Raw genomic sequence first — 16,795 nt, 5'->3', positions numbered from 1 at the left:
ACTCTCGGAACTTTTTTTTTAAAATCAATGTGCAGTGATCGTGCCAACTACCTTCACTCTCTACGCAAGTACTAAATAATTAAAAGAAAAAAAGCGGCTCAAATACTGGTCAAGGTCGGTAATTTCAAGTGGGGGTGCAGGATGTTTCGAAATGTATAGCCAGGATTAGGTTGCGAAAATGCGTTCAACTTCCACCAACTGAGTGACAGATGGATTGGCTGCGACAACGTCTGTGTCACGTACAACCTTAGTATAAAAGCACTTCTTGCAAGAAGGGTCTAATATTAGGCTAAATCCTGGTACTTGGATTATGTGTATATTTCTCCTCAAGAAATCACCACTCATTCGCACCTGGGAAAAGGTTTTCGGGTTTTTAAATGAAAAGTCGAGAAGCGTGAAACACAATAACATGAACACTTCTGCAACACATACCGTTATGTATTATGTAAAGATTACCCAGCGAATATCTCTTGAAATTTTAAGAATGCCTAAATGTTTCGGTAATTCATCAGCCCTTAGACATTACAAGTAATACACAACATTTTTATTATCAAGAGACGCTCTTATAGTCTTTACTATTTGGTCTCACCAAGAAATTCCAAAACCAACGAGTAAAATTTACAAATAAAATATGTAAACTAGGGGAAGAGGGCTTAAAGCAGAGATATTTTGTCATTGAAAAAGATAGCGTCACACTAGAAAATCGCTTTTCTTGGAGTGTGCATAGATATTCTAAACCTAGCTGTTCCAATTAGATCTTGGGGCCGTCCTACATAGCTCAAAGAAAAGACGGCAGTGTTCAAGTAGTTGACTTTCTGAAAGCTGAAATTCACTCCACTTTTTCGACGGGGTGGGAACCCGAATGTCACAAGGCTCTTTGCGGACACAAATCAATAACCCTGGCATCATTTATACTGTATGAGTTATATCTGGAGAAGGAAAAATGGCCGATGTATTGCGGCTGATGATGTTTTTGAACATTCATTTTTGGGACTCGATTAATTTTCCTGGCCAATTTTTCATCTAGCACGTTCATGTTCACATGTCTACTCCAGCTGTGAAGAGCGCTAGTATGAAAGAGAACAGAACAAGCTTAGGAGAGGGTCTTTGGGAACGCGGTGTTAGGCTGGATCTCTACGGTGCGCTATAGTTCTGGAGGTGGTGACACTCTCAGCTGATTGAGGACAGCCTACACAACTTCTCTTGGGACAGTATTAGAATCTACCTCAAGCGGCACAATTCCGCTCCAATATGCAGTTCTAGGATATTAACGGAATCTTCTGACCAGCATCTTGATATTGGAACGGCTTCTCATCCGGGTGTACGTTAAAACGACGGGTAGCGAGTAATATGGGACAGGACATAGTTGCCCATTTTCTTTGGCGTCGCTCAGTCTCGTGATTAAACAAATGCTACCACAAACCCTACAATAACATCCGAGTTTTTTCTGAGTGCTACCGGGTGGTTCAACCGCTCAGACTCAGAGACCAAAATGATTCTACGCATACTGAGGTGTTCATTTTACATGCATCGCTTCTGAGAGTAAGAAGATGCGAGGTTCATCGGCATAGCCAAAACAAACCCCCGAAGAAGGCTATGATGTTGCCCAACTTATGTCCTTTAAACGTTTTGAATCCGCACTTCTATCAACTGGTTAGTGAAAGAATACTTTGGTTTGAATGTCTACAATTTCATAATCAACATTACGCAAACAAGACCCGTTAATTACACCAACCAAGAGCCTTTGGTTAAACAAGAAAACACAGGACGGTACAGACGAATTCAAAGAGAACTCAATATCCTAAAACTGACGATCTTATTGCGACTGCGGTTTTTACGTCATTTCAGTGGCCAACGAACTTGATGGTGTGAAGACTGCAGTACCAGAATTAATATAGGTCAAGGTTATTGAGAATAGCCTCCAAAAATCTTACCTTGTTTAAAACGCTTGGGGCGTCAGTTTGACAGCTATTTAAGACAGGTTGATGTGCCGGGAGGCGACGCTGGGGGATTGGCAATCACAAATAACGACATCAACCCTGAAGAATTAATCTATGGGTCTGCATTCACGAGGTATCCATAGAGTCTTACAATGAAACGCAACTTGACTGCTATTCTGATTTTGTCATCTCAAAGCCCTTTGTTCACGTGATATCCGAGCGATTATTGGAGTCCAGTTTTCGTGTGGCGGTAAATGAGTTACTTGATTATTTGGCAGATGATACTGGAATGGTTTCAAATATTGGTTATTTCGTACATTAACGAAATCCACTGTCTCCTTGTCACTGTTAAGCTTTGTTGCGATACACTTGGCATCCCGGCAAATTATCCCACCTGGGTCTTGCCAAGTTGCTGTAACTAGTAAACTAAATGAATTGTAATCCAACAGAGGAATAAGGGTTAAATTATCGTGTAACTGCTGCGTAAAATGGTCCACTTGTATTCACTGGTTGTCTGACAAATTTAGATGAAAGTTTCTAGGTAGTATGATGAGATCCCTTAAAATTCTTGTCGTGCTATTTTTACCGGATTCAAAAAAGTGTGCCAACAAAAAACTCTAGGTTATAAGAGCAGCGGCACTGGGCAGGGTAATGAGGAAATGATAAATAGTTAATTTCCGGTGGGCACATATTTACCTTTATAATCTGTGTAACCAACTGCACATGGCCAACAGAGTTTCCCTTTGGTGTCAAAGTACCAGCAGTTTAACGCTTTGCATAATGCGCTGACCTTCGTTCAGTTTATCCACTCTCTCATAATCATACATTATTACAACGCATGCAGAAAATTCCATAATAACTAGCGTTAAATGAAACACAAATTTCGCAATGAGTTATGTTGTTTTTGGGCATCAGTGGTACTTGCTGACCAATGATTTATTGGCACAATTTTCTGTCCAAATGGAAGGTAATCATTTGAATAGAAAACACTACTGTGTGTATTTTAAACTCCACCAGTGATGGTTTGCCTGCCTAAAGTACCTTCCTATCACATGAAGTAAATGATTCTGTTCACTTGTTTGAATGACGCAAAATGGATCAATCTCACCGGAATATACTGCAGCTAATAATTTTGACACATTTACTTGCCGTCCATAGGTCAACAGCCTAGTTTAGTTTGATAACACTTGTCATACATATTTATTAAAAAGGAATGTGGATGTTTCATAACAAGGTAGGTACCGTAACCCCTGATTATGGCAATCTATTCACACAGGTACTTGACTTCCATCCAGTTTCTTACTGGCAGTATGTATTCATAACAGGGACCCAATTTCTCGTCCTTTACTAGCGTTGTTTAGCGGTAGTTTTGTAAAATTCTGAGCTCTTTTTTCAAAGCAGTGCACTTTCGGAATTTTCAAAAAGTCTTTACTTTGCAGTGGTGCAGGAACTAGATTGCTGCATTGGAGTTATCTCTAGAACAATGTTCTTTACTGAGGACTGTCAAGCGCACCTGAACTATCGGTGTTATTCACTGAATGATCAAAAATATCTTTGAAAAATATACCTACACACCAGGTAGATTCGGTCATTTTTCTATCAAGATGCCAAACTATTCTTCCTCCATTTTTTCATTATCCATCTGTCTTTTGTGTATTCTACCGAAAGTTGAAAATTATAATTGCTAGTTTGATCGAATCTGAAAATAGTTTCGTTTACTAGCGCTTCTAATATATGATGAATGTAGCCATATTCATGGAGTCACTCAAGGAAAGTTAGAATGAATATAGTGTAACGATCAGGTTAGTTGTTCCATTCTTACCAATTCTTATTTCTCGAAGATTGTTCATCGGTTCGTCTATTAATATGGGGAGAATATTTATTCATTGTGAGGAAAACTTATTTTTCCGATTGCAGGTTTCCTCTGTTAGCATCACAAATTTGCTGTTAGCGTATTGTCGGTTGATGCGAGTGTCGGACACAAAATTCATCAAAATTCCTTGTTTTAAAGTATGCCCTACCATTGTCTCTCTTTTGTTTTTATCTTATAAAAATTGGCCCCGAATTCCATATGTTCAGTCGAAAAAATCACCAAGAGCCTCTGTAGTTTGGTTTTTCTCTTCTTTTCAGTAGGACAAACAGGCGTCACCTGAGTAACTACTGTGAACTAACTTTAGGAGTAGTTTGCTAGGTAGTGATAATCCAAGTTATGGGAAATGCTGCGCTGAGACTGTTTGACTTGTAAGCGTGTTCGATAAATGGTTGGAACTAAAATGCCCGCGAACAAAGCTACATCAGGTTTCGGACGCGTTAGCAGAGAATGTTTGACTTGTAAGCGTGTTCGATAAATGGTTGGAACTAAAATGCCCGCGAACAAAGCTACATCAGGTTTCGGACGCGTTAGTGTAAAGGTTGAATTAGGTATTCTGATGATTATCAATCTCGCCCCAATAAGCCGTCCAACCCAGGCCCAGTGTGGCGAATAGAATCTGACGTTTTCAATTGGGATTAAAACCCGCTTGGAATCTATCCTACCTATAATTAACCTAACTGAATTCCCTCTTAAATTCGACAATTAGCAAACTCCGTAGATTTCACTTGTCAGGAAATCGGAGGCGCATGTTGAACCCATTTTCACAATGTGAATGAACCTCTAGATATGAATGCAAGCACATGTGCAATGTTAACTGTGTCATTGGTGGCACAAGTATATACGTATAAATATGGATGCATACATATACATGTATAATAAAACGGTACTAAATCCCAGTCTCGAACGCACAAATTTATGATCGTACCTTTCCAGAAGGCCACTTGGAAGGACCAACTGTGTTTGCTTCCTGAAGCAAAATTCAGTAAAAGTCAAGCAAAATCGCCCACGCGTAGGATAACCGCCTTATTTGTGTACAGTAAAGTGATCGCTGGTCGTGAATTCATGCGAATCATTAACTGAAAGTGTTTGAACATTTAGATCCGAATATACGCACATCAAGTGTTTGGTTATGAGTGATGACACACTAAATGGAATCCAATCTCTGTGTCATGAGCGGACTGCCTAAAGATAACAATCTATTGCCTTTTTTTTACCTAAGTGGCAATATAACTATCCACTGGAAAACATAACCGTTCCGTCTTCTTATAGTTTTTTTTCACAGCTTAGAATAGTATTTGATTGTTTGCTTGAAATACTGTCCAAAAACGGTGCACAAATAGCGCTTAAAATCCGGCCACTAAAAGTTTCTCGATAAATGGGCAGGTCCAACTATACCTAGTCTGTAAGGTGATATCCCCAAAAGTAAAATAAGACTGGGAACACCAAAAGCAGCAAGCTCATTAAATATCCCAAACGTCTGTTTTCACCAAAATAATTTCACAAGCTCGCAGTTACACATCAATAATCCTAAATCTAACTTTTTGGACAGCCATGCTATTGTAAGCTACAAATTGAGGCCAAGCATCGTCCCCTTTCCTCAGAGTCACATTTAGGTTTCACTGGTAGTGTTGATCAGCAGCATTCAGGAATGACCAATAAATATTTACGACTCCAAAACACATCACTTTTTGACCACAACGACAAGCGAGTTGTGATATTATCTATCCCTCAAGGGAGGCATTAACTGGATAATTCATTTTAGGCGTGTGAACGAATGATCATAACACCAGCTCATAAATGAGAATAAGGCATCCTTAAAAATGAGTGAGGACTGCGATTCTGGCATAGGTAAAAACTGTATTGTCGTATTGTTATTCTGATATCTATTTCCATTTCGTGTTTTGATTTCTTTTATTCATTCTGACCAGAACCCGGGCGTTCTAGATCTGAATTTTATAACATCCAATCAAATTATGCGTTAGCCTAGACGTCGTGAGATGTGCAGTTACCAAGGGATGGTGTGCACGTGGTAGTCCTTACTGTAGCACATCTGCCATAGATGTAGTGCATGTATGCGGATGACCTGACGAATTTTGCATTGTGGTGCATTACTCGGTCGCACTTGTACTTACAGGTGTTGGTTTTTAAAACAAGGGACCCTGGTCAAAACCAACTGCGGATAACTCAAAGCAGGCAAATCCAATGCGTTACTTTTATGGAAGTCATCGCCTCACTACCTACGGACAGGTGCATTTACATTAATTAAACTCCAATATATTTCGAGCTCTTCGGAAATTTCTAATGAATGCATCGGGTGCTTCAAAACTAAGGTCACTGCAGTTGGACAAAATAAGAGTTTTGTTACTTTTTGCCGATTCACAGTTGTGACACTGCAGGTGACCTATCGTTTCATATGGAACTACTAATCATCTGCCTGAAACTAAGCAAAGTAACCATGGAAATGGAGCTACTTATGCCCTAGCTGTAAACACAAGAACAAATGCTGCACCGGCTGTTCCACGATATTTTGTATCAGGCGGAACGCGGTACCAGTCCTTTACAAAAGGAAATCTAAAAATAGTCTGGTGTGGTCTTAATTTCCGCGGCAACTTATACACATCTAAACTGAGCCTACAATAATACTAACAAGTGAAGCTTTCCCGATATTGACAAATAATGTGCGGACTGTAACTAGCAAGATGTATGTTTGGATTGACTAGTGGCCGTCCATAATCTATCTCTATATCTTAACAGTATTGTCCAAAAAACACCTGGACGGGCGACATAGGTCTACCCGAATTCACGTGCAACAAGTTGACTAACGAAGTGATGAGTGTTAGATTTCAGATGGTGTCAAGTTCTAAATTCCAGCTCAATCTACAATTGGAGGAGTTTTCTATGGCTAGGACAATATGCAACATACACACATTTCCATTGCGATGGCAACGCACGTCAAGTTTGTCTGCCGATTTTATCGCCTTTCACAAGAGCTACACTCCCATCACATACCAGCAGTAATTTGTGATTTGCAAGCAGATAAATATCAGCCAATACAACCCAGATGAAAATTTATTAGATAAGTCTAATGGGTTTTAATTAGGCTGAAACTGCTACGCCTTGTGTATCTGGCACGCTAAATCAATATGCTATCCATTTTCTCGCATTTGACTGCCTACCCACGTAAGTTCGAATGTCACTTAAGAATGTGCTGCACGAATCTGTAAGAGCTCTCTCGAAGCAGCGCGCTCTGCACCGGCAATTGATATTTATTTCTCACACAATTTCACAATTTTTGAGGAAACTTGAGTTTCAATGAGTAATTCCCCGTTGGGTCTTACTAAGCCGCCACCTCGGTGACGTTATTCCTTTCCAGAATGCATGTCAGGAGGAACCATTTCATTCTTCATTTCATGCGGATAACCATGAATATGGTGTATGGTTATTGTGGTCTGTAGACTTCAGCTATTGAACATGCATTTCAGTAGATCCCAAAAGTGACTGATGTGGCGTGGTAAAACCATGGGTTCAGTTGCTGCTTCGGTTTCTCTACCTTTCTTGGCCCTCACCAAACCTAACATTTTGTCTCGCGTTTTGCTACTTTTACTTGAATCGATGCAGTACAAATTTTCCTTCCCTTTTTGAGGCTGGGACGCGAGGTATTTTGGCCAAGAGTGGAAGAGCCGAGCTAGACTGTGGAAAGCTACGTACTATCAATTGAATGAAACTTGACAAAGAGGTGAAAATGGAAAAAGATTAACAGAAAAATAGATCGATGAGTGAATAGATAGACCGATAGATAGATAAATAGATAGATAGATAGATAGATAGATAGATAGATAGATAGATAGATAGATAGATAGATAGATAGATAGATAGATAGATAGATAGATAGATAGATAGATAGATAGATAGATAGATAGATAGATAGATAGATAGATAGATAGATAGATAGATAGATAGATAGATAGATAGATAGATAGATAGATAGATAGATAGATAGATAGATAGATAGATAGATAGATAGATAGATAGATAGATAGATAGATAGATAGATAGATAGATAGATAGATAGATAGGGCAGTGACCAGATAAATGAATAAATAATGTGCTGTTTTCCTAGTGCAACCTGTTTGGTTCAGCAACCACTTTCCGTATACTGATGTTTTATCTGTAACCTCCGATTGCAGCGCTCATTGCAAACCATTCTGCTAAACATAAATGGGACCGAGCAACTATCGTGTATCTGTAATGCAATGGCCACAGACGTCTTTTGCTCAATTTATTAACCTGCAGATTCTTACGCCCATGACGAGCGCTGGTTCATTCGAGACTCGAACTTACAAGCTACCGACCACAAGTGTGGTAGTTATACTCGATTACGCAGTGTATGATTTGTTGATCCGGAGCGAGAGTACTCGACTTTTATTGCTAGTTTGTGCTGGACACAAAGGTCGAGCTGTTATATAAGTTATTGAGTGATCAACATGAACCACACCGAATCGTCCAGATATCGAAATATACAAGCTTTGGTGAGACGAAATGGTAATGTCTTATCAATTTATTGCCAGATGCTTACACCCAGCTTGAATGATGTACATGAGTCCCGTTTTCTACCGGAAAATCATGTAATTCTTTGAACTTTCTGGTAAGTGGAAGTGTATTGAGATCACAGGAGGATCGGAAACATCAAGTAACATACAGAAACTGCTTTAGGGCGGATTTCAGAGTTGCGCATTCCACGATAATTAATCTTTAACTTGTCAGTAAATATGCCTGTTCCTTATTTTATGGCCCAGCATTTATAAGTTTGCAGGTTAAAATACCAGCTTCAAAACTGCAAAAATTAAAGCATCACTGACTGCCGACTGACACTGGGAACCTGATCTCGAATTCTGTGTAATCGCAATATATTCAGTCGGTTGTTTTTGTTTGCTCTCCATGCGGTGTTTTCTGATTCACTTCGGCGATTTCTACCAACCCTCTTACGTTAGTGTTTTACCAAATATCGATAGGCCAACGTACGTGTTTAAAGTATATTGTTGCAGCGAACTACACGGGAGGTTCAGAAGTGGCATGAAGCTGAAAATATGCTTGTCAGTTTGTCCAGCATCTTCACTTCACTGAAATCTATCTTCGGCCTCGCCACTTCAGGCGGCTTGTAATTTGAGATGTGGGCTTGAAACAGCTCTACAACATGCTCACTATTTACTTCCACCGATCCTTCTCACAGGTTCTCTCTGGTGTCGTCATGTCAGCTAGCCGAACTTGACTGTCAGGTGTCCTATCGCGACGTTGCCTTGCATTGCGTGAAACAAAATGCTCGAGAGTCGTAGTGAATCATTGTTTAATAAAGCATCTGATTTGGCACAGAAATGAGCTTACGAGTATCGAGTGCGCTGGCTTCATAGCGGTCAGCATCGACCAGCCTCTATGCAGTTTCGGTGAACGAGCTCTCGCATAAGACAACTTCAGGGTCGGCAGGGTTCAAGATGAAAAAATCTGAAAATTGCACTCAGGATCCTAGGCTCATAGCGATCAGCATCGACCGGCCGCTATGCAGTTCCTGTGAACGAGCTCTCGTATAAGACAACTTCATGGTCGGCAGGGTTCAAGATGAAAAAAATCTGAAAATTGCACTCAGGATCCTTTAATTCACTTCCTGAAAACGTAAAGTCAAGAGTTCCAGATTTAAAAGCCCAGCTTGTGCATGTGCCCGAATTTACGAAACTAAAACTCAGCAGATTAGATTCAGCACTATTTCGTCATATTCACATATGTCACTGCGACTGTAAATCGGAGAAGCTCGATCAGGCGACAAACTACGGTGGATTGGCACGACTCACTGAAGTGTCGTAGTTTGTGTGTACAAGGGGTGTAACGTTACAGTTTCGCACAAGACCTCTGTGGAATATCAAATTAAATTAAAGGGCTATATACACCATGACGTCTCCATGGAAACCTAATGAATACAACTTAGATATGAAAACATTGGTTTGTGAACTAATGTAACTCCGTTTAATTTTTAGATATTTAAAAATATGACCTCTTGTTCTCGTATGATGCTTTCGACGGTAAAATAATAAGCAACTTTTGAAAAGGAGCCCTTTTCTCTAGAAACTGCGGAAAAGCATGGTCTTGGGGATACATCACACTGCGCAACGTACGGTTTGATTGTCAAGGTTTTCTCATGGCGATTGAATTTTTCAAGAACAACCGTTTCCAGTATCCACTAGTGATAATCACGGTAGAATGACAGCACTATTTATGATGATATTGTAATGGATTTTCAGATGTTCACTAAGCCGCGACTTGGATCGCGCCAAGCATACCCGTAATTCAAATGACGTCACGGCGATATTTAGGTATGATAGATAGCGCCTCATTTAGGGGAGAAAACAGCCTTTCCTCAATACAATTTTGGTTCTTTCTTGAGCAAACTTTCGTTTCTGAAGAACCTATCTGTCTTTCTAAATTTAGCAGACAAGTTACAAGAGTGCAGACGTGAATATAACTTCTGGATAATTAAATGTGCGCAGGCAAGCGGGAGAAACTGCGTTGGAACTTTCTTACTGAGGTAGAACTGAACACTGACTAGAGCTACACTTGTGGACAAAATAGGATATTAATTAGGCTGAACTGCAATCAGTAAGCTTCATCCATCAACACTAGTTCAACCGGTACACGGGGGCTTACTACTAATAGTGACGTTGGTCAACTACTGATCTATTAGGCAGGAGTGTATTGATTCTTTGTGAACTTAAGCGCGCGTTCGATCTGGTAGGTTGGCAGACCGCCGGCCTAAGTTCGATCCAAAGACTGTCACTCCACACTGACGTTTGCATCACACTTGTTTGAGTAATTCTCTTCCTACCATAAAAGCCAGTAATATGGTGAGTTTACACTAAAGTGAGAAGTCAATGGACACCAAAATCACACGCTTTAGAGCTTATCAGCGCTGAATATCTTCGTCCGTGTCGGGGCTTCAGCTAGACTGTTCTCGTACCGCTACTTTACCAGCACTCACTGGCTGCAGCTAAGCTGTCATGTCTGGGCATGCGAGCACGTTATCGCTCGAGAAGTTTGATTGATTCATCCTACGTCTCGAAGGTTGACCTAGCAACTGGCGTGGATAGGTCGATCGGTTGACTCACATGTCAGGAATGGCGTGTCAAGTATCACTACGGCTACTGGACAAGCAACCGCCCAAACGAGTTTTCATATTAACACGTGACTGCTAGCACGTGTTCTGAAAATGCGTTTGTGGAGTAGCTGTCATACGCTTACCTCGCATGTCAGGTATTTGGAGCACGAGGAAGGGAGCACGAGGAAGGAGCATGAGGAAGGGTGTGAACCGCTGAGCTTTGGTAGTGGTGAAGCTTGAGTTAGGTGTTTGCCCTCTTTGATGTGGACAGGCCAGAATAATTGCGCAGGATGTGGGGGGATTGTTCACAGGTTATTGCTTTTGATGTGAATTATACAAATCCCGCAACTACCTAAAACTCGTAGATGAAATGTGAAGGAGTCACATCTATTGCTCCTTTCGTACCCGAAGTTTATCCGTTTAGAAATGCTCATCGTGGATAGTAGTTTGCTAGTCATTGCTTTCTGCTGAATGCCCTTAACGAGAAGAGGTTTACTGTGGGCTTCTTTATCGGCTTTAGCCCTATAGGCCTTTTTATGAAGTGGTTCTTTATAGGAGTCCGATGCCCTATACACCTATGTAAGTAATTCCAAAGAGTAAGATAGTTATCTAACATCTGATGGATCAAACATGAGCTGAATAAAGCGAGAAAACAAAGGGAAGAGGTTCGTATTGGGGAGAAAATGACTATTACGAAGAAGAGTGTATGACAGTAGTCGGTGATATTAGTGAAATATTAAGGGCAATAACTCATTGTGATTTATTTCTGATCTTAACATTTATTTAGTGAAAAAACGCCGAGCACAAACCTTTCAACTCCCTCTTCCACGTACTCTAATACACTATAGCCATCAATAAACAAAATGTTAGAATTAAAAACCATAGGTATGATGGCTTGGGAAGTCTACGGTGAAAAATTCTTGATCACAGCTACAAACGCTATATTGTTCAAAAACCATGCTTTCAATTATTATATAATTTGACCTTGTTTTTGGGCACCTTTTTCACGCAGTGAAATTTCAGTAGCCTGCAACAGGCCAACAATATATCGGAAGGTTCTAAGTGTTTTCAAAATACAAAATCGCATGTTTATTAAATCTGCTGATCTATCTTCAGTCATCTAACTTTGAGACATCAGGCGGAAGTTCTTGATGGTGATGCTTATTTCATCCACCCAATAGGGATAAATTTTGCAATCAGCTGGGTCCCTGGAAACGCTTTGAGTTACTCAGAAGAAATAACCACAGGACACTTTCCAGCTCAGTTTCTGTGTAGTTAGTCCCAAATCCGAAATTGTGTTGATATTGTAATGACCACACAATCATTCATTCCTACGTAAAGACATAAATAGATAGGCAAATACTCTGTGACTGCTGAATTCAGAATATTCCTTAATTGTGTCCGATATGAAGTGTCGGTTAGGCACATAGGCTCAAAACAGGCCCCACAATTATCACAAAATGACTTTAACAGAGAACCATCCAATCGGTTTTAATTTGAATATACTGGGTCAAATTTATAGGACTTATAGGAAAGGAAGTTTCTTTTTTTTCTAAGGTAACAAAAAGGGCTGTTGTAGTTGAACACTAACTAGCAGATTAGAATGATGTACCTGGAAATTTGAGTTCGAAGACAAATTTTCCTAATCATTTGCTATGGTGATGAAGCCCGGTAAGCTTCACAGACCACTATTTTTGGCACTGAGCTAAACTTGAGGGCATCCATGGTGGTTCACATATCTGCCTACAATGATTAAGTTGAAACGACATTTTTCTATTCTTCGGATTCGAACCCCAAGTCGACAAGCGTGTAAACTGTTGGACAGCTGACCGATCCATAGTCACAGCTTTGGATCTACGTTCGTGTGATGAGTTGAAATAGCGGCAAGGTTGCTTTTTAGATCCGACTTTCGTTTGGAAGAACATTTGCAATACACTTCACCTCAACCTTTCGGTTTTAATGCTGTCTGAGTGTTTGCAAGCGAGAATATTTCCACTAACTATTCAGATTTTCGACCATTGTGCCAAAGGTGCAAACCCCGATGGGTAGTCGTCGGCGACCACAATTTAAGCCGACCACAGTAACCAAGCATCACAATAGGAAGCGCTGGATCCAGAGCTACAAATCTCACACTACTTTGACAGTACTTTTGCAAGTAGAGAAAGAACATTTATTTTCAAAAGAATTTATACTACCATGAATTTGACGAAGACGGTCGCCACATTTTAAAACCATTGCTTGTTTTAGGTGGATGAAAACTTAAACCATATCTGCTTTTGGCCAAAATCTATTGCAACATGATCGCATTGTTCAACACATGTCATCTTGGCATAGCCTCTGGAATACTGTAAGATTTTCTTCTGTACAATTAAAACTTTGAGCCCAATGACAACACCCATGTAAGGCACCGAAGCATCAGTGGTGAACACTGATATCATGCTGTCGATTATAATGATTATGACATCACCTATGGTTATGAAGTTTGTACTTTGCAGTACAATTTTACTTTGAGAATCACGCCTCTGCAAGGCCTTCGCCATCATATACCGGGTACCTCTGAACGGATCACGACTGGTACGATCCAGGCTACTATCGGTCGCAGAGACGATAGGAATCCAACTGCTGGATCCACAACTTTGCATTCAAAAGGAACTTGTGCGACCTCTGAACTTGAACTGGCCTACGAAACATCTGGTCCCACAAGTCTGTATGACATTGACGTCACTTACTTGACTCCGTGACCCATTGACCTACCCCTCACCCAACCCCTCTTCCTTTGATTTCTATATCTCTAAAGTGTATGTAGTCCCGATCTTAACCTTTTCCACGTGATTTCTGCTACCATATAAATTTGTGAAGATGAACAATCACAGAAAACAAGCTTTGTTTGCTACCTTCTTCGTTCTCATGACTTGTCTATAATAGCAAATCATGTTCTATCTCGCGCATCATGCAGACCTTGTGGCGTCGGCCGTTGGATAGATGTATGAGTTCGACATGGGAGACCAGAAAAATTTCAAACAATTGAGCTTTCCATCAGCATTGTAGGATGCGCCGAGGAAATTAGTAGATGAATAAAAAAGTGCAATCCGCTATTGAAGAACCTGTTTGAAATTGCCACTCGTTAGATCAGCAGAGGCTTTTACTCTGTGGCAGCAACTACTTCGGTGAAGGTGCAGTGTTGATTCAGGATAGATTCGGTGCCTATTGATAAATAAATAGAACTACTCGCAGCCTAATGGCTTCGGAGTTTATCCAGGCGCGTCTTTATGATATGTGCTTGAGATGATTATCAGCCATTAACCTCTCAGTTCGGTCACCAGAAAACACTAAAGTTTTGAACGTAACTCACTCCAGCAATTATGTGGTGCATTACTCAAATGTCTTACTACAAAATGCAACAGAAAGCAGGAAGATAAACGTTTAATTGTGACATAATTTCCAGAAGCGGATGATTTACTCGTTTCGTTCTGCTTTCTCCAGGTCTAGTCCAAAAGAAAACTAATGCGAAAGCAGCGCTACCACTGAAAGAGATGCAGTGTTTACGAGGATACGCACCAGTGTTCAGAAGGACCAGCCAACCCCGAAATAAGAATTTCACTGGCACTTACTTATAACAAAGAGGAGCAAACAGGTATTCAAACTTCCTCGACTGCACATTCTCGCTGGTCACCAGGGCGAAGTGATGCGAGAGATTTACCAGTCAGAGCTCGATTTGGGAGTAACTTGCAGAAAGCACGTGACATCTACTTCTGATCAGCAATAACCAGTTATGGTGGACCACATCTAAAAAGATACATTCTGTTGTACCATTAACAAGAAATGGCGACCTTTGACCTTTCACAGTCGTCTGTGGTGATTAGGAACATCAAAGTATTTTGGTTACCCTTCTGGTTACGAAGCATTACGGTAATTATTCTGAAATCATCTTGTTAACTTGCCTCAGCCCTACATCGATGAAAATTTACCTGCGGTCCCATTTATCCCAGTATGAGTTTCCATGTCTTTCAGCATGATGTCTGGAAATTTCTCCAAACACCGGCGCTGGTAACATCGGACACAGCTCAGCGATCATAGGAAAGCAAAGTACAATTAAAGAGCCATATCCAGTATGGCTGTGAAAGCAACCCACTTGAGACTTGTTAGTATATAGCCCAATAAAGCGAACACACTACTAAAGGATCCGTTTGTTGATGCCCAGTATTGTCAAGATTTTGGCTCTCAATCTGATTCTTATAGAGTAAAGTAAGAAGCAACTAAGAAGACAGCCTATGCCAGAACTACTTCTACGATTACCGTACTGATGTTTTCCCGGAGCTGCATTTTGGAAACCGGTTCTGAGTGAAATGTAGGCGGCATATATCTAGCCAGTATATTGGAGGTTCAGTACACTCAAGATGCGACAGAACTCCTCAAACGGTAGCTTTCAGCATATAGATTTTGAGCGTTTTGAGGCACAGCTGAAGGGTAGTCCAATCAATACTAGCTCTTCTTCTGAGCTTCTACAGATATGGAGCGAAGACACCGCAAATGGGAAGGTTGTCCCTTGGATTCAGTATTAGTTATGTATAGAGCTGTTATCCAGACTGGTGGATGAAAAATAAACATTCTGAAAGTTAAAACGATCTAACTTGAAAAGCCGAGAAGCAATGCTGGTTCTTCTTTATCAGAGGTGATCCACAATGAGAACCTCAGGAAAATCCAAACAGTCACGAAAATGCGCCCTCTGTGATAGTAGCTGAGCGTTAAATCGGTTTCAATGAAACTCAGGTCGTCAGCATGACTAGCTCCCGCTTAGACAGGATATAGTTCCACTTACCTCTCAATCGTGGAATCTGCATCACGCGGTGACAGATGTTAATCGGCCCATCGAGTGACGACTCCTTAGTTGATACTTTCAATACTTACAGGAGGGTCATACGTTGGAAGCTACCTGGGGTTTCTTGAGGTCCCCTATGCTAATGTTTTCTGTAAGGTTGATACGGCTGTACAGTGCTCACATTAGATTGACTACATTTACCAGAGGAAATCTCTCCTTAGAAAATTTACAATTTCTTCACACGGCCAACAGAATGGTTTGACTGACCTTCACAATAAATGCTCAACATTTGCCGCTACCAAGGCAAACTGGTGCTTTATTCGCAGAGCAAAGGAAATTGTTACGGCATGTTGTCGTATTACCAGGAATGAGATGGAATTCCGTTTGACAGTTAGGAGTATGGTTCACCGGAAGGAAGGATGACTTCACAAGAACGGTAGGATTTCCACCTTAAAAATCGTCACTAGTATTACCAGTCAACCAGTGTGACCTTGGATCCCGCGACTGAAGGATGAGTGGCCATATATTCTACCTAAATGCCAGCCAGTCACATTGCCGATTGAACGCTTGTGGCTAAACGGTTAGTTGTTCACACTACTGGCCTGGTCGGTGCGGATTCTGAATTTCCTAGCGTTTTGTGAGACGCACACCACTGATGATTCCTGATAAGAGAGAAACAGCTATACAGTAATTTTCAGCTTTCTGACATAGATGGACTTCAATTAATGGATAAAACCTCAGTCAGAAGTTCCCGAAACTCCTCACACCACTAAAATATTCAAGATCCGTCGGCACAAACTGTATTATGCTGATATGCACGCGGGTTGTCTGGGAACCTATTTAAGCTGCACAATAATCCGAATTCGAGGGACTGGGAAAAATAAACGCGACCGCCTCGAAGTTTAATGCAGGAGTTTCTCAAGGAGAATGCTCCGAGAGACGAACTCCGCATTACTTTTTAGAGACACATACTGGTATCAGCGGTGTCGAATTTGCATCCCGCGGGAAAAGGGAACGATAGC

General features: G+C 40.8%; 1 protein-coding gene across 1 annotated transcript in view; it reads right to left on the bottom strand.

The window, feature by feature from the left end:
• Positions 1-53: 53 nt before the first annotated feature.
• The window catches only part of T265_08780 (hypothetical protein), a gene marked incomplete at both ends in the record, with an annotated part of 91,064 nt that continues 74,322 nt past the window's right edge, over positions 54-16,795 (bottom strand). The window contains one exon of the mRNA XM_009174680.1: positions 54-71. Within this exon, the coding sequence (XP_009172944.1) occupies positions 54-71 (18 nt within the window). The remainder of the gene's footprint in view (positions 72-16,795) is intronic.

This window comes from Opisthorchis viverrini, assembly GCF_000715545.1.
Source record: "Opisthorchis viverrini unplaced genomic scaffold opera_v5_241, whole genome shotgun sequence".
NCBI classification, from domain to species: domain Eukaryota; kingdom Metazoa; phylum Platyhelminthes; class Trematoda; order Opisthorchiida; family Opisthorchiidae; genus Opisthorchis; species Opisthorchis viverrini.
Note: the sequence above shows the minus strand (reverse complement) of the source record. Positions and strands in the feature narration are given on the sequence as shown.